At 42.1% G+C, this 27,908-nt stretch overlaps 1 protein-coding gene across 12 annotated transcripts; it reads left to right on the top strand.

The window, feature by feature from the left end:
• Positions 1 to 8,109: 8,109 nt before the first annotated feature.
• LOC123137214 (uncharacterized) lies at positions 8,110 to 14,384 on the top strand. Of its 12 annotated transcripts, none has more exons than XM_044556845.1 (7): positions 8,110 to 9,003; positions 9,185 to 10,169; positions 10,647 to 10,798; positions 11,023 to 11,142; positions 12,352 to 12,398; positions 13,037 to 13,210; positions 14,052 to 14,384. In XM_044556845.1, coding segments are annotated over exons 3-7 (444 nt in total). In that variant the 5' UTR covers positions 8,110 to 9,003; positions 9,185 to 10,169; positions 10,647 to 10,797; the 3' UTR covers positions 14,154 to 14,384. The 12 variants fall into 12 exon arrangements, 5 of the variants coding, with proteins under 5 accessions (XP_044412780.1, XP_044412779.1, XP_044412776.1 ...); XM_044556844.1 differs by having other exon boundaries at positions 10,647 to 10,802; XM_044556841.1 differs by lacking the exon at positions 12,352 to 12,398 and having other exon boundaries at positions 10,647 to 10,691.
• Positions 14,385 to 27,908: the final 13,524 nt, after the last annotated feature.

Raw genomic sequence — 27,908 nt, 5'->3', positions numbered from 1 at the left:
ATGGCTCACGCCATTCCGTACATATAGCCGGAGGAGGCCAACCATCGGCCTCCATGAACGCAGGTAATCATGACCTGTTTTTGCATGAAGGGATTTGTCAAGTCGTGCGGTTACCGAGGCGTCGTGGGGAAGCGGAGACGCCCACGTCCAATAAATTGCCACGCGGCGCCCAAGGCTGCAGGCTGTTGGGGCCCGCAGCGCTTCGCACTTGCCCCTTCGCTTCTATGCTAAGCCACGTCCGGGCGCGCCTTGGACCCGGGGGCTACTGTCGGTGTTCTGGGAACGGGGGTCCCCAGACTTGCCTGCCTGCGGCCTGCGGCGTGGCTCAAGTGGGGCCCCAATGCAGCCCAGCTTCATCAGCTCAAGCCCAAGACCCTCGCGAGGGGCCAAGCCTCGCGGGGTGGACGACAGGAAGCTTCCTCAGGAGCAGCCTCCTCAGGCAGGCTCGCGAGGAGGCGGAGAGATCAAGGCAGGGCACCTCCCGAGGAGCCCGTGACGCAAGCCATGACGATCGAGGCCAGGCGGGCGCCGGCCTGCGTAGTGTCCTTGTTTCCCTTTCGGTGCAAAGGGGGCAAGCATAGGCCAAGGCATCAGGCAAAGGTTACTGTTTCGGTGCAACAAGATCAAGACCAGCATAATGGCAGGACGGAGGTCATCGTGGAGCCCAGGGCGGTGTCATCGTCAGAGCCTTTGGCAGCCGAAGACCAACTTTTGTCAGGATAAGTGTACCAGATGTTCCCCTTCAAAATGGCCAATTGTTGGCTCCCTTCCCGCTCATTATTTGGAAAGAGGCCCAGGGCCTCACTCTATAAATAGGACTAGCCACCACAGGGTAGAGGCATCTAGAAACAGATCGACCAGAGAGAGAGAGAGAGAGAGAGAGAGAGAGAGAGAGAGAAGCGACTGAACTCACCCAAGCAGGTCATCGCACCAGCTCAAGAACAGTCCCTCGCGAGGCTGTTCTCCTTTGTACTGTTCAGCTTCAGCCCCTGAGGCAATCCACCACACCACACACTGGAGTAGGGTATAACACCACAATGGTGGCCTGAACCAGTATAAATCTTGTGTCCCTTGTGTGTTCATCTTTCTTGCTTAGATCCTTGTGAGACTTCGAGACGTGAGCTTGTAGGGGAGAGATCTTCATGCGCACCCCAGTGTTCGAACCTCAAGGGTCTGCCAGAACCAGAAATCCGACATTTGCTATGCTTAATGCTTGTCACTTTGGGCCCGGGTGCCATGACCTCAGATCTGAACCGTTCATGAATTCATCATTATATCCATGTTCTAGATCGGATCTTGCAAGTTATAATCACCTACTACGGTTATGATCCAACAACCGCGGAGTACAACAACCGGGCCCACTCCCGATGATGACCGTAGTTTGAGGAGTTCATGTATTCACTATGTTTTAATGCTTTGTTCTGTTTCTCTATTAAAAGGAGGCCTTAATATCCCTTAGTTTCCAATATGGATCCCGCTGCCACGGGAGGGTAGCACAAAAGATGTCATGCAAGTTCTTTTAATAAAGCACGTATGACTATTTACGGAATACATGCCTACATTATATCGATTAACTAGAGCAGTGTCGTATCGTCCTAGGTTAGAAGTGTCACACGATGAATATCATCCAACAAGTCACCGATCCAATGCCTACGAATTTATCTTATATTGTTTCTGCTAAGTTACTACTGCTGCTGCTACTGTCACACTTGCTACAAAATACTGCTATCACTGTTACTGTTACTATTGATGTTGTCGCTACTATCAAAACTATCATATTATTGTGCTACTGATCACTTTGTTGCAGATAATTAGTTTCCAGGTGTGGTTGAATTGACAACTCAGCTGCTAATACCTTCAAATATTCTTTGTCTCCCCTTGTGTCGAATCTATAAATTTTGGTTGAATACTCTACCTCGAAAACTGTTGCGACCCCCTATAGTTGTGGGTTATCAAGATAGATCCCCTATACTTGTGGGTCATCACGGAGTCACCAGCAAACACGACTCGTTCGAATGGTCGCCCCCAGTCTTGGCGTGTCGTGGATTGTCGCTGCCCCCCGTACCGATGCCATTCGAAGACCCCATCATGGCGACCGGGATGGACGCCGTGCTCTCCGAGAAATTCCACAGAGAGCATGGTCGTCCCCAATGGTCCCGACCTCAGAGATCACCGCACGTTAGGAAATCATTTGTGGAATCAAAAAGCCCTCCTGCCCGACAAGCTGAGGGTGCCTGTGGGGGTCATGTTTCACCTTTGGTAATGGCGAACCCATCCTGCGACACCTCTTCGACATCGTGGGGAAAGTAGAAATGGGCCACAACTGACTACCACGCCCCGCACCCATTGTGGGCCTCGGCGTGGTGTCGCTTCTATCGCTTCCCACTAGAGTTGATGCTACGGGCACCCTGGCAACGAATACAATAGAGCCGCCACCTCCGGTGCTACCACCGTGCTGCCCGGGCGCTCCCCTAAGGTCCATGTGGAGCTCCAAAATAGGGCCTGGGGCTCGGCCCGGGCTCTCCCTTCCAGCATACTCAAGACAAAGCGAAATGGAGGAGGATAGGGGTGTGGATGAATGCCTCCACTCCTCCCCCGCTCCTCCTTTTATAGGCGAGTTGGGGGCAGATTCCCCGGTGAGTAAGCACCGTCCTCTTCCACCAATCCCAGAAGAGCGGGGCCCCTTCCTTGACGCCCCTCCACACCACGCGCCTCCCTTACCTACCCCACTTGATGCATGTGGCATACATGGAAGAGGATAAGGGTGTCGTGGGAAGAGTGAATTGGCAGTTACCTGCCCGTGCGTTAAAGTCATTCATGGGTCATTACAAGGAGGGTCCCATCACCATTGGCTTTATGCGACGTGCGAAAAAATCGGAAACTGGCCCAGCCTCAAGATAATGAAGAAGCAAGGAAGATCTCAAAGGACGAAGACGCCTCGGCACTCTTGCTTGTGCACTAATTAGGGCCAGCCCCGACGACGCCCAGCGGTGCAATCATAATAGGCCCGGGGGCTTCTGTCGGTGCAACAAGCCCTGGGTCCATTACCCAGACTGTGCATAGGCACGAGGACATGTTCACAACACCCCGATCAACTCAAGCAAGTTCGATCGATTACCTTGAAGGACCCAAGCACCGATCGAGAAGACCAAGAATAGCCAGAGGGGCAAGATACTCCTATGGGAAAAACTCCCCTGCCGGGCAGGGAAGCCTGTCGGAGATAAGGTTTTCCCCGGAAGCGAGCCTCCCCCGAATCATCACGGCAGGCCTTCCGGGACCAGCGAAGACAAACCACTCCACCGCACCACCTCACCACAATGTATGTCGTTGATCAGTGCGGTGTCAAGCTCCAAGATGACTGAGTGGCTACTAAATGCCACATGGCAGCCACCTCCTATAGAAATACCTACAAGCGACACCCGTCCTGTGACATGTCGACCAAGCAGGCACCAAGCTAGTGAAACGGCTTATGTCTACTATGCAGCTTGTTCTTGTACACTTGTGTTGGCCTTCAAGCGCAGAGTTTTGTCGGACAGTAGCAATTTTCCCTCAAGTGGATGGACTAAGGTTTATCAATCTGTGGGAGGCGTAGGATGAAGTTGGTCTCTCTCAAACAACCCTGCAACCAACACACCAAATACAATGGTAATTTGTATAGGTGCACTAGTTCGGCAAAGAGATGGTAACAAAAGCATAGTGATGATAGTAGATATTGATTTTTGTGATAGGACAATAAGAAATAGCAAGGTAGCAAGTAACAAAACTGAGCACAAATTGTATTGCAATGCTTAAAAATGAAGCCTAGGGTCCGTTCTTTCGCTAGAGCAATCTCTCAATAGTGCTAATATACTTGGATCACATAACCATCCCGCAATGTGCGATGAAGAATCACTCCAAAGTTCCTATCTAGCGGAGAACATAAGAAGAAATCGTTTTTAGGGTACGAAACCACCTCGAAGCTATTCTTTCCGATTGGTTTATCCAAGAGTTCGTACTAAAATAACACCAAATAATTTCAAATTCATAATACTCAATCCAACACAAAGAACCTCAAAGAGTGCCCCAAGATTTCTATCCGAGAAACAAAGACAAGAACATGCATCAACCCCTATGCGTAGATTACCCCAACGTCACCTCGAGAATCTGCGAGTTGAGTGCCAAAACATATATCAAGTGAATCAAAATAATACCCCATTTTCACCACGAGTACTCATACGCAAGACATATATCAAGCGTCCTCAAATCCATAAAATTATTCAATCCGATAAAATGAAATCTCAAAGGAAAAACTCAGTTCATCACAACAAGATAGAGAGGGGAAAACACCATATGATCCAACTATATTAACAAAGCCCATGATACATCAGGACAGTGACATCTCATGGACACGAGAGAGAGAGAGATAGAGATTAAACACATAGCTAATGGTACAAACCCTCAGCCCCGAGGGTGGACTACTCCCTCCTCATCATGGTGGCCGCCGGATGATGAAGATGGCCACCGGTGATGATTCCCCCTCCTACAAGGTGTCGGAACGGGGTCTAGATTCGTTTCTCATGGCTACAGAGGCTTACGGCGGCGGAACTTCTGATCTAGGGTCTCCATGAGGGTTTTTGGAATATTTGACGATTTATAGGGTGAAGAGGGGGTGTGGGAGGCCACCGAGGTGGGCACAACCCACCGGGGCGCGCCTGGGGGCCCAGGCGTGCCCTTGTGGGTTGTACCCTCCTCGGGGCACCCCCCAGGTGCTGGTCTAGCCCATTGGATGTCTTCTGGTCCATAAAAAATCCACAAAAAGTTTTGCGGTGTTTGGACTCTGTTTGATATTGATTTCCTACGATGTAGAAAACAAGCAAAAAACAGCAACTGGCACGGGCAATGGGTCAATAGGTTAGTCCCAAAAAATGATATAAAGTTTCTATAAAATTATTGTAAAACATCCAAGAATGATAATATAACAGCACGAATACTTCATAAATTATAGATACGTTGGAGACGTATCAACATCCCCAAGCTTAATTCCTACTCGTCCTCGAGTAGGTAAATAATAAAAGAAATAATTTATGAAGTTCGAATGCTAGCAAAGTGCATAAGTTTGATCGATGATAATTTCAATCACTTTCCTAGCATCATAACAGCAACTCTTTCTCATAAAACTCATCATGACAAAGTAGCAACCAATTCACATGTTAAGGTTCAAACAATGAATTCTCTTGAAACTCAACAACCTATATTCTTAGTCACCAAACAATTGCAATTCAACTTATTCAACAAAGTCTAAGTAAGAGCTCCACATACTCAACCATCATATGGTCTTCTATGATTGCTAACACTCACCGCATACACATGAGCAAAATGTTTCAACTGGACACATAGAAAGATAGGGGCTTATAATTTTTCCTCCCAACGTATTCACCTCAAGGGTGATGTCAACAATAATAACTCATGCTACCCATATCCAACTGGATATATGTGCCTAGATCTTTCCACACCATGATGCTTGCCAAAAGAGAAAAATAAAAAGGAATAAAGAGAAAAACTTTGACTCTTGCATGAAAGTACATAAAAGTAAAAGGTAGGCCTTCATAGAGGGAAGCAAAGGTTGCCATGCGCTTTTTGTTTGTATGCTCAATCCCTTAGTGCAAAAGAACATCACGTTATATTGCCCCTTATGATAGCAACCTTTATTATGCAGTCTGTCACTTTTATTTTTTGCCATCACAAGTTCGTACAACGCTTAATTTTCCCTTACACTAAATGATCTAACACCTTTAGAAGCAATTTTTATTGCGTTATTGCACAGATGACAACTTACTTGAAGGATCTTACTCAATCCTTAGGTAGGTATGGTGGACTCTTGAGAATAAGATTGGGTTTAGGGTTTTTGGATGCACAAGTAGTATCTCTACTTGGTGCGGAATTTTTGGCTGGCAAATATGGGGGGCAAGCACCACATGTTGAAGGATCTATGACAATATAACTTCTATGTGAATATGAACAAACATAAATAATTACATTGTCTTCCTTGTCCAATGTCAACAATTTTGGCATATAATATTTTGATGGGGGCTCAAGATTTCCATGATAGTGTATTTGCATGTGAAAGTTCTCTTCCTTCTATTAATCATTCATGAATTGCTTGTATGAACAAAATTGTGATTATCCAACTTCAAAATATTTCACTTTCTAAATCCAATGTGAGGCTACCACTAAGCATGATATGAACATACAATTTCAACTTCATGATATTCAATTCATTCAACAATTTACTCATAGGATATAAGTAAAGCACACGAGTAAATGACAAGCTACTCCAAAAAGATATACGTGAAGATCAAGCGAGTAATTAAGCAAATAGGTAGCTAATTGTGGACTCTTTCTTATTTAAAAACTTTCAAAACTAAGTAGTTTATATAAACATCAAGTAAAACAAAATAAAATGGCATTCCAAGCATAACACAACTCATGTGCAGAAGCAAAAAACTTAGGCTCAACTGCTACTAACCAATAATTGTTGAAGAAGAAAGGTGGGATGCCTACCGGGGCATCCCCAAGCTTAGATGCTTGAGACTTCTTGGAATATTTTCTTGGGATGCCTTGGACATCCCCAAGCATGAGCTTTTGTGTCTCCTTAATTCTTCTTATATCACGGTTTCCCTAAATCTCAAAAACTTCATCCACACAAAAATCAACAAGAACTCATGAGGTAAGTTAGTATAAATCAATGCAAAACCTTATCATTCTCTACTGTAGAAAATCACTAAAATTATTATTTGACATTACATACTAAATGCATCTGCATATTTAGTACTCCTATCACTGGTAGCCGTTGGTGCTATACAAACGATTTAAAACCTCCTTCCGCGACGTCATTTGGAACCGTCGCCAAGCGAGTGTGGGCGATAGGGGGTCCTTCCCACACGACCCAAAAACCTTCGGGGATAGGGAGCCATGATCCAGAGACCTTGCAAAACATAATCGTGTGCGATGTAGCACACACTAAATTCTTTCGCACGTGTAGGATCGGTGATTAAACATTTCTAATAACGTAGTGAAACCAAACGGTGTGTCGTAATGAACCATTTGGGAAACAGTATGCAAGGCACATGGGCCAACATATGAATTGTGTGCGATGTGTGCCCTATCACACATGATTTTTCTGCGGAACCCGTCTGCCATGCAAGACTCCATCGCACACGTTCTCCCAACATTTACCGTATGCGGTAAGGTTCAAACACAAACGGTTCAGGAGCACCTTCGCACACATACCAGTGATGCAGACTGTTTGTGATTTGTTGTGTATCACCAACGGTTGCGGCTAGAGTGACGTGTGCTTTTCGTTTGGGATCCCACACGTTTCCTGAAAAAATTACGACTGGGATTCTATTTGACATTGGGCACGGTTTACTCCGAGTTCCCGTGTGCGATAACTTGATATCACAAACGGTTCCGGAGAGCCTACACACATGTAGTAGCGCTGCAAATCGTTTGCGATCTGCTGTGTATCACGGACGGTTCCGCTACGATTGACGTATGCTTTTGGATGTGGATCGCACACACTCATTTAGTTGAACCGTGTGCGGAGCAATTGCCGGGTTAAAACAAAAATATCCCATTTTGGACCGGCATGCAAAAAGCAAATTCGCCACAATATTCAATTGAACAAATAAACAAAAATATCCCATTCTGAATTGGCACGCATAAAGAAAATTGGCCACAATATTCAATTGAACAAATAAATAAGAATATCCCATTTTGAATCGGCACGCAAAAAACAAATTCGCCACAATATTCAATTGAACAAATAGTGTTCACAGGAAGAACATTCATTAGATTTCGCAACAATTGCAATTGAACATATTTAAACATAAAAGAAGCCTAGCCGACCCTCCTCCTCGGAGCTCCCCCGAATAAGGATGTTCCTGGCCGTTCAATCACGTTGAATCTGGTCAACCGAGCAGCCAGGTCTATCGGGTCCTTATCGCTGATTTCACCTCGCGGTTGATTTTTGAGGTCCATGACTGGTGGGCTCGGGGTCCCTTTCGATTGGCTAGGTGAAACTTTACTGGGTGAAACTGCCCTTTCCCCACCCCCCTCGTGCGCCTCGCTCATTTGCTGGCACGCTTTGGCCCCCACAGCGCAAACCTAGCTCTCTTTGCCCTCGACCCCCACAGCGGAGCGCATCACCACTCCCTCCTCCCTCATCAGCCGCTGCCGGGTCTTCTCGCTGGGGTGGAACAGTAGGGGATCCGGCCGGATCCGAGGCGTGCGGGCGTGGTGGCAGGCATCTTTGGCAGCGGCGGCGGCGGGCATCTCCGACATAAGGCGATGGCGGGGATGCTCGATTCGCCATGAACCGGTCCCTGCAGGAGAGAGAAAGAAAGAGAGGAGGGAGAAAGCGAGAGGAAAGGGAGAGGGAGGTGCGACGGCGGGCGGGAGAGGGTCTCCGGCTGGTGCGAGACATTCACGTCTCTCCTCCTCTCCTGCTCTCGACCACCACCGTGGCCCTCCTTCTCCCCTTCAATTCCCTGTCTCCTCTTCTCTGGAGTTACCTGAGTGGTCAACACCGAGAAAGATGGGGAAGACAGAGCCAGCGAGGAAGACGGCTTGACTCTGCCGCCGATGCTGACCGGCCAATTCCGTCGGGCGCCGTCATGGGAGGAGGTGAACCATCGAGGAGCAGCACGGGAGGAGATAAAGATAAGCCGCCGGTCTCCCGGTTCACTTCTGGTTGCATCTTGCCCGTGAGCTCCTTCTTCTTACAGCCAGCTTGGCCCTTTTCTCGCCATCTTTTGGGTAATGCAGCGTATCAAGCAGGCGAAGGCGAGGATCAGATGCGGTAGCAGCTGAAGGAGTCATGGAGAGGGGGCGAGAGTGAGCAGCGGCTGTCGACCAAGAAGGAAGAGGCTAGGGCGAGGACCGGAGGAGGAGGCGCTCATGGTGGAGCATAGGAGGATGGAGGCGGAGTGCTACTGCAACGGCTGTGGGACTGGGCGAAAGGATGTGAGTTTTTGAATTTAAGAGCTGGAAACTCCACAACTTGAGCAAAATATTGTTAGTGATCGCTTGTTTGCTTGACACATAACATTACTGGATCTGTCACTCTATATGGTTGATTGTTAATTGTGTGCTTTTTTGTCCATAATTTTGCTCCTGTAATTAATCATTTCCCTATCCATTGCAGGAAATTATTGTTTACTTTAGATTGGGGTGCTGGAGCCAATGAAAAAAGATCACTGCAGCTTTGAATGTAGGCACACGTCAAATGAAACTATTGGATGGAGCAATTCAGTGCGGTGGGGTACAGGGGCTGGTGCAGGAGGATATATAACAGCAGAGTTCATCTCTGTTTTGCTGACAATTTACACTGAAACTGTTGAAAAGTAGATAATCAGCCAATAAACAGTAAATCATCACATCTATTTGCTTTTCTGGTATATGGGGCCATTATTATTCTGGTACTTCTAAAGAGTCATTATTCTTATGGTACTTCTAAATTTGCATATCTTTGTGTTCAGATGGAAGTCACCTGGCAAAGGTCTAACGTTTCAGATTTAATGTTATATACATGCCCAAGAGTAATACGTTATATAATATACTCTAGACTGTATTCTTATTTAGTTTTTTTTCATGCTTCTTGTTTCACTGGGCTATTGCAAAGATGACATATCCACTTGGAGTTGGATATTATTTTGATAACCATATCTAGCTATTTTTACAAAAAATATCAATTAACTTGCATCGATTCAATGCTAGAGCGGTAGTCATGAAACATTGCCACTGCGCCACAAGGCGATTAAAATCATGGAAATTGATATAAAAGTTACTTGTGATTTATATAGTCATGTAATCACAAACCATAATGATAAAAAAGCCAAATCATTTATTTTATTGGAGAATACATCAAATATATGGATAATCAAAGGTGAATGTAAATGAAATGCTCCATGTACGTTTAGGCTCCAGTATAAGATTAAAATAGTGGATAAATCATTGTACCATATTCAATTAGAACTACAAAGAAGAAGAGAAATGATTGAATAGCAAATTCTGACCGGCCAATTCCGCCGGGCACCGTCATGGGAGGAGGCGAACCATCGAGGAGCAGCATGGGAGGAGATGAAAATAAGCTGTCGGACTCCCTATTCACTTCTGGTTGCATCTTGCCTGTGAGCTCCTTCTTCTTACAGCTAGCTTGGCCCTTTTCTTGTCATGCTTTGGGTGTTCCTTCCTACAGCCAGCTTGGCCATTTGCTTTGGAAGTAGTAATTCAACTCAGAAAGCATAAATAATTTGAGACTGCTTCTGTCCTCCCTACAATTTGTTGAAGTCATCATTCTTTTTTCTTTTTTTCTGTAGTTTTTCCTCATCTTTTACAGTGTATTTGGGTTATTTCATTCTCTGGTACTTGGGCATATTGGTTGTCTTGTTGTCTCCTTTTACTAACAGTATTTCCTATTTAGTGTATGGGAGAGGTTACTAGCTCACATATATAGTTTACTTATTAAGTTTCTAAATAAGTTCAGCCTCAGAGCTCGGATTTTGTACGCTTCAAAATTGGAGTGTGACTTTTGCTTGCTAATTGATTCAGTTATGGTGTGGTTGCCTACTACTCAAAATGATTTTATATCGTATCATAAATTTCAGGAACCGTATCACAACAAATCATTGGCATTGCAACTTCAAGGACATGTATGATGCATATCCCATCACTGAACAAGATTGGATTTTAGTGTATACAAGCCATCCTACTCGCTGCCCTCCTCAGCTACTCAGATAGTTCTTCCTTCTCATTATCAGTGAATAAGTTGGTTACAGAACATGCTTGAAGATTGTAGTACATAGAGATTGCCTGGCAGACTAAAATAATTAGGAGCTTCTGATTGGACCCTTCAAGCAATAGTGTTGTCAATATACTAATTGTTGGATTATGTTACTATACTCTTAGAACAACTTCCTGATATATGTATTTATAGGATTCTCTGAGATTTGATGCAAAATATTGATGGTCGGGTGAATGTAGTGGACTCGTCGAGATCGAGGGCACCAACGTCATATGCCGAGGGCGTCCATCGACAACCTGCCCAATGTCCGGATTCACCGAGGAGTACAACTGGAGACACTATTGGTTGCCTGCAGGCCTGTGAGTACTTGCACTTGGACTTTTTTTATGAGCAGTACTAAGTAATCTAATGATATGCTCCTTGCAATCTAAGGAAACAAAATAAATCTAAGTCATTTCCGATCCTAAGGTTTGGGTACTAACTATTTGTGTTTATGTCTACAAGCTTTTGATTTTCTGCGTGGTCTATCTTTTATTTGCAATGTTGGACACTCTTTCCTTTTCTTGTGAATAATGTTTCTGTTTGATCGTACTCTCGATATACTGCATATTAACTCTATACTACAGAATTTGTGAACAATCAGTACTACACCCGGTTATCTAGAGAGGAAGGCAATGACAACTAGATTAGACATTTCACAAGATCCTCCCAATTACAGACATAAACTCCTTGATTATCGGAGATTGTCAGATGGAAAGAAGGTGTATCCTTTATCTTTATTTAGATGTTTAATTAGCTGTACAACCGTACATGATTTTGTAAGGAAACTATTTATCTTGATGATCCTGATATCGAGTCGTGTATTAGTATAGGCTGTAATTTTTGGCTAGGAATCTATATATGCAGCCATGTATGAATAGGCTATGATTCTTTTTTCCTTCTGAACAGATTCTTTTTTTGTTCATTCCTTGTGAAATAATTCCAGAGCTACTTTGTTGTAGTAATTATTTGGCACATCCATAACTCACCCAGTTTATGCGTGATTATTTAGTGTATTTGGTTCCAAAGTGAACAAACTATTGGCCTTCGCTAGGCAAGGATAGGTGTTTGGTACCAAAACAAAAAATTAACTTTGTCAAGCTAACTAGCATGCATGGGTTTGAATCAGCTACTTCTTATATCCCTGGACTATAGATATTACATGCATCAGTACTTGATGCATCTCTGATAACTTTTTGCTAATATCATTGAATTTCTCATGAGATCTCTCTAGACCTTTCCAAATGTATTTTAGTTCAGTGTTTTGTATTAACTAGTAGAAGAAGGGATGCAAATGGAAAGAATTTGAGATGCATAAACATGAAAGCACTAAAAGATTCTCTCAAAGCAAAGATGTCTAGCCGGGATACATATGGCAAGAACCTTCAGAGATTGACTTATTTTCAGCTGCTATTGAGATATATACTTGCTCATAGGTCACAACTCATGAAGTTACCTCCTTTTGGTTTTGATTTTGAAATATATGTGTCATAGGTCACAACTGATGAAGTTACTTCCTTTTTGTGAAGGTCTGAATATCGTCATGATCTTGGCTGAGAGGCTGGCATTTTGGAAGGTTCTCGTGTGTATAGATTAGTTAATAGGATGACAATTTAAGTTTATTGAAGCTCTTCGTTAGGAGGCGGGGGTCTGCTTTGGTTTCTTGCTATTTTCCTTTCTCTCAAAGTACTTGATCGGATGCATCTGACAGTTTATAAATCAATAATTTGGATGGTTCTACTTAAATTATAACTCTTAGTCTTTTCACTTAAAAATAATGTGAGTTATTTTTTAGGGGAAAATAGCTTTTGTTCACTTAATAAATCATGTTCGTTATAATCAATGCTGCTATATCAAAAAGTAGTGTCTCGTGCTGGGTAGCATCCATGTAGCTATTTCTTGATCATATAATCTTATATCCTATATGTGCAAATCAGGCCTTTAGGCTACTAGAATTTCACTATTGTTTAACTTAGGAAAAGCTGATTGACATGAATTATATGTGATTCAACACTTTTATTAAGTTTCCATTCTTCTTTTAGCTTATTAGTTGCTACCTAAGATAGTACCAAGCATGATCTTTGGTTTGCCATGTACAACACCACAGAGTCATTTTATTAAGCTGGCATTAGTAATTTTGCATTTTACATGGTTCATGTGCAAGTTAAACATCTGCCCAATAATACTAATATTAAGTTTATAATGTTGGCACAGTCTGTTATTGCCGTTATCTTCTTGGGAGTACTTGAGAAGGAGTGGCTGGGAATGTGGGGACATGGCATGGCAGAGGTGCATGGTTGGTTGGAGGAGTCACGGAGGCATGAATGTGGACATGTGGATGTTATCGTGGCATTGATACGTTTCACTGCACCGATGCTGCATACCAAGGTGAGTGAATGCTATCGTGGCCTTAGATGCCCTATCTAATTCTTGCTTGAATTTCTGGTTTTGTATGCTCGGATGTATGCTCGGTTTCCACATTATTTTTCTCATGTGGAGTTGAAAACTCATTTGGTTGGTCCAATAGCAAATAATGGTATGTTTCACTCTGAAATCATATTGCATATAGAGAGATGTTCATTGTTAGTCATTGGGTTGTGGAATGAAATGACAGCTTTTATAGTCAGTTTACCGTGTCATCTATTTAGAATGAAGCAAATTTGGGCCTCTAAAAAACAACCAGGTCGACACAGAGACGGTAATTTTCCTGTGTTTTCCTCTTGTTAATTTTGAAATACCTTTGACAGGAAAATGTTTCCTGTTTTGTGTCTAACCTGTCGTAATTTTTGTCTCATGGGTCCATCTATATGAGAACCTTCTAAGTGGAAGTCAAATGGTTGAGTCTCAGTATGTTTTTGTTAGTTAAGTTGAAAAGTTTTTAAGTGATATTTGAACTAAAACTTAACTATGGCATGACTGGTACTCCCTCCGTTAACAAATATAAGAACATTTAGATCACTACTTATATCAGAGCATTTAGATCACTAAAGTAGTCATCTAAATGCTCTTATATTTCTTTATGGAGGGAGTACTTCATTTGAGACTCATGGCTGAGTATAGATACTATGACCATACCTTCTTAATCTTGATTATTAATGCCTTCTTCATTTTAGTCTCAATCCACATGTGCAATCGATAATTTTGCTAGAGATGTCTATATAATTGTATTATGCATTGTTTTTCTGCTATGCAAATAACACTTGCCTTGGCTTTGGCGGTGGTGGTGCAGGATTCGTTGGAAGCCAAACAGGGCACCCGAGAAGGAGAAGAGGAGAATGCTCTGAAGAGAGGAAATGATAAGTTTTATCGTTTTGTTTTAAGAGCAAGATAAGATTTGATATGTAGTTCCCTGGTTTCTTTGTATTCTACTCCCTCTGTCCCGAAATAAGTGTCTCGACCTTAGTATAACTTTGTACTGGAGTTAGTACAAAGTTCACACACTTATTTTGGGATGGAGGGAGTACTATGTGTATGGCCAAAGCACTCATGATTTTGTAGACATATTTTTAAACAAAAGCCTATGTTTTTTTTTTGCTCAAACAGAGTCACTGGAAAGTGCACATATTTTCAATGCGTACATGATTTCAAATGGGTCTATGTGAAGATGCTATAAAATATTTTATGTTGTCAAATTAAAATGTGTACATACATCTCGTTGTAGACAACAATCGACCATTTTTCCTATTTAAGGTGATTGAACCATGGATAATTTTTTCCTCACACACATGGATTTAGGGTGCCTCTACACCATTTGGTGCAACAAGCACCTGTTTTCCTTAACTAAGAGAGATTAAGTTTATTGTCATATGTGCTTACCCGTAACAAAATCATCTAAACTATGGATTTGTTTTCATCACTAACATGGAATCAGCAGGTCTTTGTGCTATTTGGCGTGACAGGTTTCGCAGCGTAATAACATATTTTCAATATAGCATTCTACTACAAATATCGAATAGGTTCTTGCAAAATGAAACTATTTTCATCGACAACATTGCTTTAGCCGGTCTCTGCGCCATTTGGTCAACTAGTGTAGCTAAATTTCAATGATTTGTCCACACATATATGCATTACATAATTAATCATAGTGTACGAAATATGAAGACCTCATCAGATGAAAAACAATGGATCCATGCATATATGTTTAGCGGTAACTCTTACTCAATGTTTCAGGAGAATGCATGCTAAAATCTTCATTATCACCAGTGGGATTGATGTAGTGATTCAGGAAGAAGTCGTTGATAAATCTCCAAACCATCAGCAATTCACCAGCCGGGAGTGGTTCAGGGGTCCTCGGTTCTAAGATGAGCTGCGGTATTTTTAAGATCAGAATGTGGCATATGAGTGGAGTAGAAGATATTAATTAAGATAGACTTATTGGTACTAATTCGCAAGGATCATCACAACTATCAGCAGATTTGTAGATGGAGATCATGTGTCTGCAAACATAGTATCCACAAAGGTTGGTCCCTGCTTCTTGCTAAGGACACTGAAATTTTTTGTACAAAATTAGTCATGTATTTGTCCTGTTAGGAACAACCTAACCTGTGTTAGATGTATTATTTTTTCTTTGGACCAAATAGAAATAGGTTTAATTAGAAGCTTGAACATTTGACTAGCGTAAGAACAGGTATTTGCAGACTATTGGATAAATTTTCCAAAAATAACGGATTTTGGTGTCTTACCGGAGAAACGATCTCGTGCTGCAGAGGTAATTCCCTCTTGAACATGTTTCCTGATTTAGTTTTCCACAATGCGAGCATACTTCAAATGAAGATGAATTTTGACAACATCAATTATTGAACCAGATAGTAATGCAAATTAATTTCAACATCATAGAATTCAATACCTATCCATGAATTGCTAAAGATGCGTCAGATCCTGAGCGTTTGTTGACTCTCTGAGAGAATCGATGTAGTAAACTGTGTTCTTGTTTGGAACAATGAATACCAATATCCAATGACGACTACATATTAAGAAAGCCATGAAATTACGAATTATGTCGAAATCTGAAAGACAATCAGTATGCATGGTTATTTACTTGACTCACCTTTCATGATATGGCCAGAAAAATGATTCTGTATGGGACATATTTTCGAAGATATGGACGATCGTGTTAATGGCCCAGTCCCGTTCGTCCTTACCATGTAATGTTGTGCCATTTGCTAATGCAGTATCTATGAAATACACACTCTCCCTTTTTCTTCTTTGCGTGTTCAATCCCCTGAGAGGAATAAAATGCAGTTAGCTGTTTATCATTTACAACCTTGTATGGAGAAGTTGATCAGGGTTTGTTAAGTACTTACAAAATCAAGCATCTAACAAGAGTGGCATCAAGCTTGTTGAAGTTGAATAAGAGATGTAAGTCCTCAAAACTCACATCAAATGAACCAACATCGTGTTGAAAATGATCTCTGTTGAAGTGGACTAGCAAACCATGAAGACCTATTGACATTTGATCCATGCAATCTTCATGTAACTTGCGGCAACTGGAGATGCACTCATCAAAGTATTTGCCAACAAGAAATGGCTCGCCATGGATGTAATTGCGTACTTCAAGTACGTCTGCTTTACTTTTAGCAAGCGTCAATTCTACTTCTTCATCATCCAGCTTGTCAGAAATAATATTACTCCCCGATTCAAACAACCTGCTGTTAACTTGGTTCCGGGCGATGAGTGCTTTAAGCAAGATGTAATCGTTCTCTTTCTTCTTCACTCTCTTGTCGCGCTTCATCGCGGGTGTAGGCTTTTTGGCCATTTCCTTCTTGGTACTTGAAGCATTTTTGGCAGAACGTCTGGTTGCCTGCAAGGTAGACTGCCGAGCTGGTGATGCTTTGATGGACTGCTTAGCAGACGGTTTATCTTTGCCGGACCGCTGAGTTGACGGTGCTGCTGGGCTGTAGGAGCAGAGGCATCGGATTGCTGACCATGCATTGAAGCTAAGTCGGGTTTCTGCGCAGGTCGTGCCAACTTGTCGCTGTTCTTAGGAGGCCATGCCAACGCATTGGTTTGCTGAGCAGGAAGTGCTGACGCATTGGTATGCTGATCACACGACTGCTGACCGACGGACTGATGAGCAGTCTGTTCTGGACCTACAGACTGCTTAGCAGGCGGTTCCGAAGCATCAGACTGCTTAGCAGTCTATTCCACCCAGTTGGGCTGCTGAGCATGTGCTGCAGCTGGGTCTCCCCCCGCTACTTCAGCGGCCGTCATCTCAACTGGTGGTACGTCTTCAGCAGTTGTAGGCCTTGCCACTGGCTGCTTTGGGGTGGAGGTGACATGGCCTGTACGCCACAAAGTCAGGCTGGCTGATCACAGGTTGATGCATCAGCCGTCTGATTACGAGTATTAGGTTCTTTGGGGGAAGCACGTGAGAGCTGCTGTGGCAAGGAGAGCGTCACCGTTAAGGGGCGACATTGGTTGCTCTTGGCGGGGCTTCAGGGATCTCATCGATGAACTCTATTTCCTTTCATGGCCACTGGATATGATGTAACAGTGTTTCTCCCAAGGTCCTTTGCTCTCTCCTAGGACATTCTTGAGGGCAAATTCATTGAATCCAGGCTTTACTTCAGTCACGTAGCACTTCACACAGCCCGGCTTCAATGGTACATTGTCCAACAAGAGGCCCTCTTCCAAGAAGGGTGGGCAAACCCAGGCCGTTGCACATTTTAATGTACCTTCATAATGTAAGCACGCCCTTCAGTCTGTCTTTCATTCCAGATATATCAGATATAGCATCATCACGAGCAGCTATAGTCTTAGTGTCGTTGGGTCAGCTGATGCACAACTACTCTTGTGCTGTGTTGTCGCGCAATAAGCAGCATCCTCCATGCCTACCTCCCCTCCCATCTGCTGGTTATCTGTCAGTGTTACAGTCTTCCCAATCATCATTAACTACTCAAGATCCTTTTGAACAGCCGGATACATTTCCTTCCTCAATCTTTCGTACAATTCATTCTTCTTCATTTCACTCTTCGCTTTTTTCATGTTGAGCCTCTCTTCTTTGCTGAGTGTGAAAGCCATCTTGTGCAGGACATTAACACCTATACCCCTTGCACGGCCAAGGGGCTCTTTTGTTTCCAGAGCAATGGAAAGAATGTCGCATGGCCCCGAGTTCCTGTAGAACCTTCTAGGGATCTTGGAAGCCTCTACCATCACTTGATACAGTTTTTCGTCATGTGAGTTTTTAAAGTAATAAGTTCCGTCATCATGCCTCATTGCACGTGCCCGCAAGTAGTCTCTGGCGCGTTCGCCCCTGATTTCACTAAAGGCCGGTTCCCCACCCACCGCTACTGCTTCTTTGTCCTCCTGGTCCCTGCTACGTATTGAGCTTGTGTTGGTTTTTCCCTTGAAGAGGAAAGGGTGATGCAGCAAAGTAGCGTAAGTATTTCCCTTAGTTTTTGAGAACCAAGGTATCAATCCAGTAGGAGGCTCCTGAAAAGTCCCACGCACCTACACAAACAAACAAGAACCTCGGAACCAACGCGATAAAGGGGTTGTCAGTCCCTTCACGGTAACTTGCAAAAGTGAGATTTGATAGAGATAATAAGATAAGATAAATATTTTTGGTATTTTTATGATATAGATTTGAAAGTAAAAGATGCAAATAAAAGTAGATGGAAAACTTATATGATAAAAGATCAATCTAGTAGGCCAAACCAAACTGATAATTCGAAGAGACTTGTAAAGATAACTTAATCACACATAAAAGAATTCAGAGGAGATTCAAATATTTCTCATAGATAAACTTGATCATAAACCCACAATTCATCGGATCTCGACAAACACACTGCAAAAAGAGTTACATCGAATAGATCTCTAAGAAGATCGAGGAAAACTTTGTATTGAGATTCAAAGAGAGGGAAGAAGCCATCAAGCTAATAGCTATGGACCTGAAGGTCTGTGGTAAACTACTCACAACTCATCGGAGAGGCCTTGGAGATGATGTAGAGGCCCTCCATGGTCAATTCCCCCACCGGTGGAGCGCCAGCGAAGGCTCCAAGATGGGATCTCGCGGATACAGAAGGTCGCGGTAGTGGAAATAGTTTTTCGTGGTGCCCCTGGATGTTTTTGAGATACGTGGATATATATAGGAGGAATAAGTACGTCGGTGGAGCAACGAGGGGCCCATGAGGGTGGGGGCGCGCCCACCCCCAAAGGGCGTGCGAGGCACCCTCGTGGCCGCCTCGTTTGTTGGTTGACATCCACTCCAAGTTCCCTGGATTGCGTTTGTTCCAAAAAGATCGCTCCCGAAGGTTTCATTCCGTTTGGACCCCGTTTGATATTCCTTTCCTTCGAAACACTGAAATAGGCCAAAAAAACAGCAATTCGGGCAGGGCCTCCGATTAGTAGGTTAGTCCCAAAAATGATATAGAAGTGTAGAGTAAAGCCCATAAACATCCAAAACAAGTAATATAATAGCATGGAACAATCAAAAATTATAGATACGTTGGAGACGTATCAAGCATCCCCAAGCTTAATTCATGCTCGTCCTCGAGTAGGCAAATGATAAAAATAGAATTTTTGATGTGGAATGCTACCTAGCATAATTCTCAATGTAATTTTCTTTATTGTGGCATGATTGTTCAGATCCAAATGATTCAAGATAAAAGCTTATAAAACATAAAAATAGTAATACTTGAAGCATACTAACAAATAATCATGTCTTATCAAAATAACATAGCCAAAGAAAGCTCATCCCTACAAAATCATATAGTTAGGCCATGCTTCATTTTCATCACACAAAATACTCCCATCATTCAGAACGCCGATTTTAGCCAAGCAATTGGTTCATAATTTTTAACACGCTTCAGCTTTTTTAACTCTTACGCAATACATGAGCGCAAGCCATGGACATAGCACTATATGTGGTATATGGTGGTGGTTGTGGAGACAAAAGAAGAGAAGATAGTCTCACATCAACTAGGCGTATCAACGGACTATGGAGATGCCCATTAATAGATATCAATGTGAGTGAGTAGGGATTGCCATGCAACGGATGCACTAGAGCTATAAATGTATGAAAGCTCAACAAAAGAAACTAAGTGGGTGTGCATCCAACTTGCTTGCTCACGAAGACATAGGGCATTTTGAGGAAGCCCATCATTGGAATATACAAGCCAAGTTCTATAATGAAAAATTCTAACTAGTATATAAAAGTGATAACATAGGAGACTCTCTATCATGAAGATCATGGTGCTATTTTGAAGCACAAGTGTGGAAAAGAGATAGTAGCATTGTCCCTTCTCTCTTTTCTCTCATTTTTTTATTTGGTGGGCTTCTTTGGCCTATTTTTTTATATGGGCTTCTTTGGCCTCTTTTTTTATAAAGTTCGAAGTTTCATCCCGACTTGTGGTGGAATCATAGTCTTCATCATCCTTTCCTCACTAGGGACAAGGCTCTAATAATGAAGATCATCACACTTTTATTGATTTACAACTCAAGAATTACAACTCGATACTTAGAACAAAATATGACTCTATGTGAATGCCTCCGGTGGTGTACCGGGATATGCAATTAATCAAGAGTGACATGTATGAAAAATTATGAAGGTGGCCTTGCCACAAATACGATGTCAACTACATGATCATGCAAAGAGCAATATGACAATGATGGAGCGTGTCATAATAAACGGAACGATGGAGAGTTGCATGGCAATATATCTCGGAATGGCTATGGAAATGCCATAATAGGTAGGTATGGTGTCTGTTTTGAGGAAGGTAAATAATGGATGCATGATACCGGCGAAAGTTGCGCGGCATAATAAAGGCTAGCAAAGTGGAAGGATGAGTGTGCGTATGTCCATGGACTCACATTAGTCATAAAGAACTCATATACTTATTGCAAAAGTCTACTTGCCCTCGAAGAAAAGTACTACTATGCATGCTCCTAGGGGAAGGGTTGGTTGGAGTTAACCATCGCACGATCCCGACCTCCACTCATAAGGAAGATAATTAAAAGAGCACCCCATGCAACAAATTTGTCACATCACTTTTACCATACGTGCATGATACGGGACTTGCCAACTTGAACACAAGTATTTCTCAATTTCATAAGTACCCAACTAGCATGACTCTAACATTACCACCTTTATATCTCAAAACAATTATCAAGCATCAAATTGATCATAGTGTTTTATGCACTTTCTATGATAGTTTTTATTATACCCAACTTGGATGCTCATCATTCTAGGACCAAATTTATAACCATAGCAAATACCATTCTGTTCTAAAAGACTCTCAAAGTAATATAGGTGAAGCATGAGAGGTCAACAATTTCTTCAAAATAAAGCCACTGCCGTGCCCTAGAAAATAAAAGTGAAGCACATAGAGCAAAACTATCTAGCTCAAAAGATATAAGTGAAGCACATAGAGTATTCTAATAAATTATAAATCATGTGGGTTTCTCCAAAAAGGTGTGTACAGCAAGGAGGATTGTGGAAATCTAAAAAGCAAAGACTAATATCATACATGACGCTCCAAGCAAAACACAGATCATGTGGCGAATAAAAATATAGCTCCAAGTAAAGTTACCGATAGACGACGACGAAAGAGGGGATGCCTTCCGGGGCATCCCCAAGCTTAGGCTGCTGGTTATCCTTGAATATCTTGGGGTGCCATGGGCATCCCAAAGCTTAGTATCTTGCCACTCCTTATTCCATAATCCATCAAATCTTTACCCAAAACTTGAAAACTTCACAACACAAAACTCAATAGGAAATCTCATAAGCTCCGTTAGTGCAAGAAAGAAAAAGCCACCACATAAGTTACTGTAATGAACTCATTCTTTATTTATATTGGTGTTAAACCTACTGTATTCCAACTTCTCTATGGTTCATACCCCCGATACTAGCCATAGATGCATCAAAATAAGCAAACAACACACGGAAAACAGAATCTGTCAAAAACAGAACAGTCTGTAGCAATATGTAACTTTCGAATACTTCTGGAACTCTAAAACTCCTAACAAAATAGGAAGTCCTGGGCAATTTATCTATTGATCTACAGCAAAAAGAATCAACGCAAAAATCACGTTTTTGTGAATTACTAAAATTATTTTTGTGTGCGCAAAGTTTCTGTTTTTCAGCAGAATCAAATTAAATATCACCGTAGGTTATCCTATAGGTTCTACTTGGCACAAACACTAATTAAAACATAAAAACACATCTAAGCAGAATCTAGATGAAATATTTATTACTAAACAGAAGCAAAATGCAAGAAATAAAAATAAAATTGGGTTGCCCCCCTACTAGCGCTATTGTTTAACGCCCCTAGCTAGGCATAAAAGCGAGGATAGATCTAAGTATTGCGATCTTTGGCATTCAATTCATAAGTAGCTCGCATGATAGATTCATAAGGTAATTTAACATTATTTCTAGGGAAGTGTTCCATGCCTTTCCTTAATGGAAATTGGAACCTAATATTCCCTTCCTTCATATAAATAATTGCACCAATTGTTCTAAGGAAAGGTCTAACAAGAATAATAGGACATGAAAGATTGCAATCTATATCAAGAACGATAAAATCTACGGGCACATAATTCCTATTTGCAACAATAAGAACATCATTGATCCTTCCCATAGGTTTCTTAATGGTGGAATCTGCAAGGTGCAAGTTCAAAGAGCAATCATCAAATTCATGGAAACCTAGCACATCACATAAAGTTTTCGGAATCGTGGAAACACTAGCACCCAAATCACATAAAGCATAACACTCATGATTTTTAATTTTAATCTTTATAGTAGGTTCCCACTTATCATAAATTTTTCTAGGTATAGAAACTTCCAAATTAAGTTTTTCTTCATGAGATTGCATCAAAGCATCAACAATATGTTTGGTAAAAGCTTTATTTTGACTACAAGCATGAGGAGAATTCAACACGGATTGCAACAAGGAAATACAATCTATTAAAGAACAATTATCATAATTAAATTCCTTGAAATCCATAATAGTGGGTTCAATGCTATTTAAAGTCTTGACCTCTCCAATCCCACTTTTACCAAATTTAGCATCAATAGCTAAAAACTCCGAATTATTGGGACGCCTTTTAACTAAAGTTGACTCATCTCCAGTCCCATAATTATCAAGATTCATATTGAAAAACAAGGATTTAATAGGGGATACATCAATAACTTTTAGATCTTCATCATTATTTTCGTGGAAACTAGAAGAACACGCTTTTATAAAGCAATCTTTCTTAGCACGCAACCTAGCAGTTCTTTCTTTGCACTCATCAATGGAAATTCTCATTGCTTTGAGAGACTCATTGATATCATGCTTAGGAGGAATAGATCTAAGTTTCAAATTATCAACAACAAGCGAAAGCCTATCAACGTTCCTAGCCAAATCATCAACTTTAAGCAATTTTCTTCAAGCAAGGTATTAAAATTCTTTTGAGGGATCATAAATTCTTTAACACTATTCTCAAAATCAAAGGGAATCTTATTAAAATTTCCATAAGAGTTTTTGTAGGAATTTCCATCATTATTAGAGGAATTACTAGGGAACGGTCTAGGATTAAAGTTTCCTCTATAAGCATTGTTACCAAAATTATTCCTACCAACAAAGTTCACATCCATATATTCATTATTATTCTCAATCAAAGTAGACAAAGGCATATCATTAGGATCAATAGGAGCACTCTTAGTAGCAAACAATTTCATATGTTCATCCGTCTTTCCAATCAAAACATTAATTTGTTCTATAGCATGTACTTTTTTACTAGTAGATTATTCGATGTGCCATTGATAATAATTAGCCATAATGTTATCAAGGAGTTTAGTAGCTTCTCCTAAGGTGATTTCCATAAAAGTGCCTCCCGCAGCCGAATCTAAAAGATTTCTAGAAGCAAAATTCAATCCGGCATAAAAACTTTGTATGATCATCCATAAGTTCTAACCATGAGTAGGGCAATTGCGAATCATTAATTTCATTATTTACCAAGATTGGGCAACATGCTCATGATCAAGTTGTTTAAAATTCATAATATCGTTCCTAAGAGAGATGATCTTAGCGGGAGGAAAATACTTAGAGATAAAAGCATGTTTGCACTTATTCCATGAATCAATACTATTCTTAAGCAAAGACGAAAACCAAACTTTAGCACGATCCCTAAGTGAAAACGGAAATAACTTCAATTTAACAATATCATTATCCGTATCTTTCTTATTTTGCATATCACACAAATCAACAAAGTTGTTTAGATGAGTAGTGGCAACTTCACTAGGAAGGCTAGAGAATTGATCTTTCATAACAAGATTCAACAAAGCAGCATTGATTTCACAAGATTCATCATCATTAAGAGGAGCAATCAGAGTGATAAGGAAATCATTATTATAGGTATTGGAAAGTCACATAATTTGGTATTATCTTGAGCCATCGTGAAAAGCAATCCAACACTCAAGCACACAAAAAGGAAAGCGAAAGAGAGAGACGAACGGGAAAGAGAGGGCGAATAAAACGGCAAGGGTGAAGTGGGGGAGAGGAAAATGAGAGGCAAATGGCAAATAATGTAATGCGAAGGAGATGAGTTTGTGATGGGTACTTGGTAGGTCTTGACTTGAGCGAAGACCTCCCCGGCAACGGCGCCAGAAATCTTTCTTGCTACGTCTTGAGCTTGCGTTGGTTTTTCCCTTCAAGAAGAAAGGGTGATGCAGCAAAGTAGCGGAAGTATTTCCCGCAGTTTTTGAGAACCAAGGTATCAATCCAGTAGGAGGCTCCTCAAAAGTCCCACGCACCTACAAAAAAAACAAGAACCTCGCAACCAATGCAATAAAGGGGTTGTCAATCCCTTCACGGTAACTTGCAAAAGTGAGATCTGATAGAGATAATAAGATAAGATAAATATTTTTGGTATTTTTATGATATAGATTGGAGAGTAAAAGATGCAAATAAAAGTAGATGGAAAACTTATATGATAAAAGATAGACCCGGGGGCCATAGGTTTCACTAGTGTCTTCTCTCAAGATAGCATAAGTATTACGGTGGGTGAACAAATTACTGTCGAGCAATTGATAGAAAAGCGCATAGTTATGAGATTATCTAGGCATGATCATGTATATAGGCATCACGTCCATGACAAGTAGATCGAAACGATTCTGCATCTACTACTATTACTCCACACATCGACCAACTCCTGCCTGCATCTAGAGAATTAAGTTCATGAAGAACAGAGTAATGCATTAAGAAAGATGACATGATGTAGAGGGATAAACTCATGCAATATGATATAAGCCCCATCTTTTTATATTCGATGGCAACAATACAATACGTGCCTTGCTGCCCCTGCTGTCACTGGGAAAGGACACCGCAAGATTGAACCCAAAGCTAAGCACTTCTCCCATTGCAAGAAAGATCAATCTAGTAGGCCAAACCAAACTAATAATTCGAAGAGACTTGTAAAGATAACTTAATCACACATAAAAGAATTCAGAGGAGATTCAAATATTTCTCATAGATAAACTTGATCATAAACCTGCAATTCATCGGATCTCGACAAACACACCGCAAAAAGAGTTACATCGAATAGATCTCCAAGAAGATCGAGGAGAACTTTGTATTGAGATTCAAAGAGAGAGAAGAAGCCATCTAGCTAATAGCTATGGACCCGAAGGTCTGTGGTAAACTACTCACAACTCATCGGAGAGGCCTTGGAGATGATGTAGAGGCCCTCCATGGTCGATTCCCCCTCCGGTGGAGGGCCGGCGAAGGCTCCAAGATGGGATCTTGCGGATACAGAAGGTTGCGGTGGTGGAAATAGTTTTTCGTGGTGCCCCTGGATGTTTTTGGGATACATGCATATATATAGGAGGAAGAAGTACGCCGGTGGAGCAACAAGGGGCCCACGAGGGTGGGGGCATGCCCACCCCTGGGGGGCGCACCGGGCACCATCGTGGCCGCCTCGTTTGTTGCTTGATGTCCACTCCAAGTTCCCTGGATTGCGTTTGTTCCAAAAAGATCGCTCCCGAAGGTTTCATTCCGTTTGGACTCCGTTTGATATTCCTTTCTTTTGAAATACTGAAATAGGCAAAAAAACAGCAATTCGGGCCAGGCCTTCGGTTAGTAGGTTAGTCCCAAAAATGATATAAAAGTGTAGAGTAAAGCCCATAAACATCCAAAACAATTAATATAATAGCATGGAACAATCGAAAATTATAGATACGTTGGAGATGTATCAGTCCCATATCGGTTTCATGCCGTAGTATCCTTCCACACCCATATGGTGGGGGTGTGTGTTCTTCTTCTGAAGTTCTGATTTCTTGAAACTCTTCTCAGCAAACTCTTTAGTTGCCCTGACCCTTTTGAATTCTGCCCAGTCTGCCTTTGTAATTTGGGGGTATGTGGGGATTGGGTCCTTGCCTTCACTCAAGTACTTCTTGTACAACACGTGCTTCTAGTTTCTCCAAGCCTACCTAGCCTTCTTCAGTGCAGGGTGTTCCGCCTGCATTCTCCACTGCTCTAGAACATTGAAGTGATCCATGATCTCCCGGACTATCTGTCGCCATGTTTCTGCGTCAGTCTTCCGAAACCCCGACAGATTTATGTTGGGCCTTGCCCTGCCAACAAATCCACACACACTCCTGAACCTCGTGCGTGCTTTATCTAGTTTAGTTGGAGCCCAACACTTTATATCGATCTCAGTTACTTCATATACACCTTTAGGCTGGTGTGTGGGATTCCTTGGAGCGTACCTCCGTGTCCTGGCCGGAAGGGTAATTGCTGCAGCTCTATCCTGTTCAAGATTACTTGATCCCTCACCATCTTCTGAAGACATAGGGTTGTCGGAATCAGATGAAGATACATCGCCTGAAGCATGAGTGTTGTCGCTGCTATTCGACATCTAGAGAGAACACATGCGAAACTCAGGAAAGGAGGATAAGCATAAAACTAACAACTTGGTATCATGCTTTCTAAACATATCATGCAATAATTTAGAAAATGTATGGCTAATTTGTTAAGTTTGTGTGACTCGGGCACCCGCGATCTGTAAATCGGCAGTAACTTATTGGAACAAATATAGCTTATATGTACTAGTTAGGAAGGTAAATAATTAATATATATACGCTCTCCGTAATTTTATAGCCAATTTGGGAACATACTGAGCGAAATAGGAAGAGGGATTGCAAGGAAATATGCCTCATAGCGATGGAGAGCAGTAACTAACAGGCTTCTTAATGCAAACCCGGCCGGACCACAGGAGAGGGGAGGACTACAACATCGATATGCTCGAGGGTGGCTGGCAAGCAAACGAAGACGGCGAGGCGCGGACAGCCGTGTGTTGGGAACGACAGTGGAGGTAGGCTTGAGAGGGTTCTGATGCGGATCTGGGGGAGGGGGGGCTGGTGATGGAGATTGGGTGGACTAGTTGAGTGAAATGTGGGCAGGCCAAGGGGGGTGTTCGCGGCCTAGGTGAAAAGGGTGGAAAATATCGACGGTCGCCGTGCGGAAAGGCCTATGCAAACGGTTGCCTCTAAGTGCTCGTGCGCACAAAGAGAAAAATTTCGTTTGAAATGAAGACGTACTAATTTTGAAATAAAGACGTGAGTTCATCGTTTCGCCTCTAAATTTTTCCCATGTTAAGCAATCACCATTATACCACGGGTTTGATTTGCTGGCGCATTTCAGATCTCGTATGCTATATGTAAGACATTTTTTGCCATTTACCATGCATTTTGGAATATAAATTAATTCCTAGGCGGACTGCATTTCCTGTCGAAAGGGATGAGGATTGCCGTTTGATCTGGGAGCATCCAACTAAGTAGACGCATGATCCGTGGGGTTTGAGTTCTGGCCAATCAGAATGCATGACTCAGATCACGCGCGTAGCAAGGGGGGCATCGGCCACGGTTTGGTAGGCACACGGCTTTCGTGAGTGAGCCGTGTGCTATTTTAAAACACTTATATTAACTAACTGTGTAACCGGGTGGTGAAGGAGTCGGAGGAGAAGGTGGAACTGCATAAAAAAATTCACAACCGGAACTACATCTATTGTCGAAAGGGATGAGGATCGCTGTTCGATCTGGGAGCATCCAACGGTGCAGATGGGCGATCCATGGGGTTTGGATTCTGGCCAATCAGAACGCAAGACTCAG

This window comes from Triticum aestivum, chromosome 6B (genome assembly GCF_018294505.1).
Source record: "Triticum aestivum cultivar Chinese Spring chromosome 6B, IWGSC CS RefSeq v2.1, whole genome shotgun sequence".
Lineage (NCBI taxonomy): Eukaryota > Viridiplantae > Streptophyta > Magnoliopsida > Poales > Poaceae > Triticum > Triticum aestivum.
Note: the sequence above shows the minus strand (reverse complement) of the source record. Positions and strands in the feature narration are given on the sequence as shown.

What these genes read in the sequence shown, in the direction of transcription:
- LOC123137214 (XM_044556841.1), top strand. Translation starts at nt 10,080, where the DNA reads ATGGGAGGAGGCGAACCATCGAGGAGCAGCATGGGAGGAGATGAAAAT. An exon ending in CTTCTGGTTGCATCTTGCCT is followed by an intron (nt 10,170 to 10,646) that starts GTGAGCTCCTTC and finishes CATAAATTTCAG; the next exon opens with GAACCGTATCACAACAAATC. An exon ending in CATTGCAACTTCAAGGACAT is followed by an intron (nt 10,692 to 11,022) that starts GTATGATGCATA and finishes GGGTGAATGTAG; the next exon opens with TGGACTCGTCGAGATCGAGG.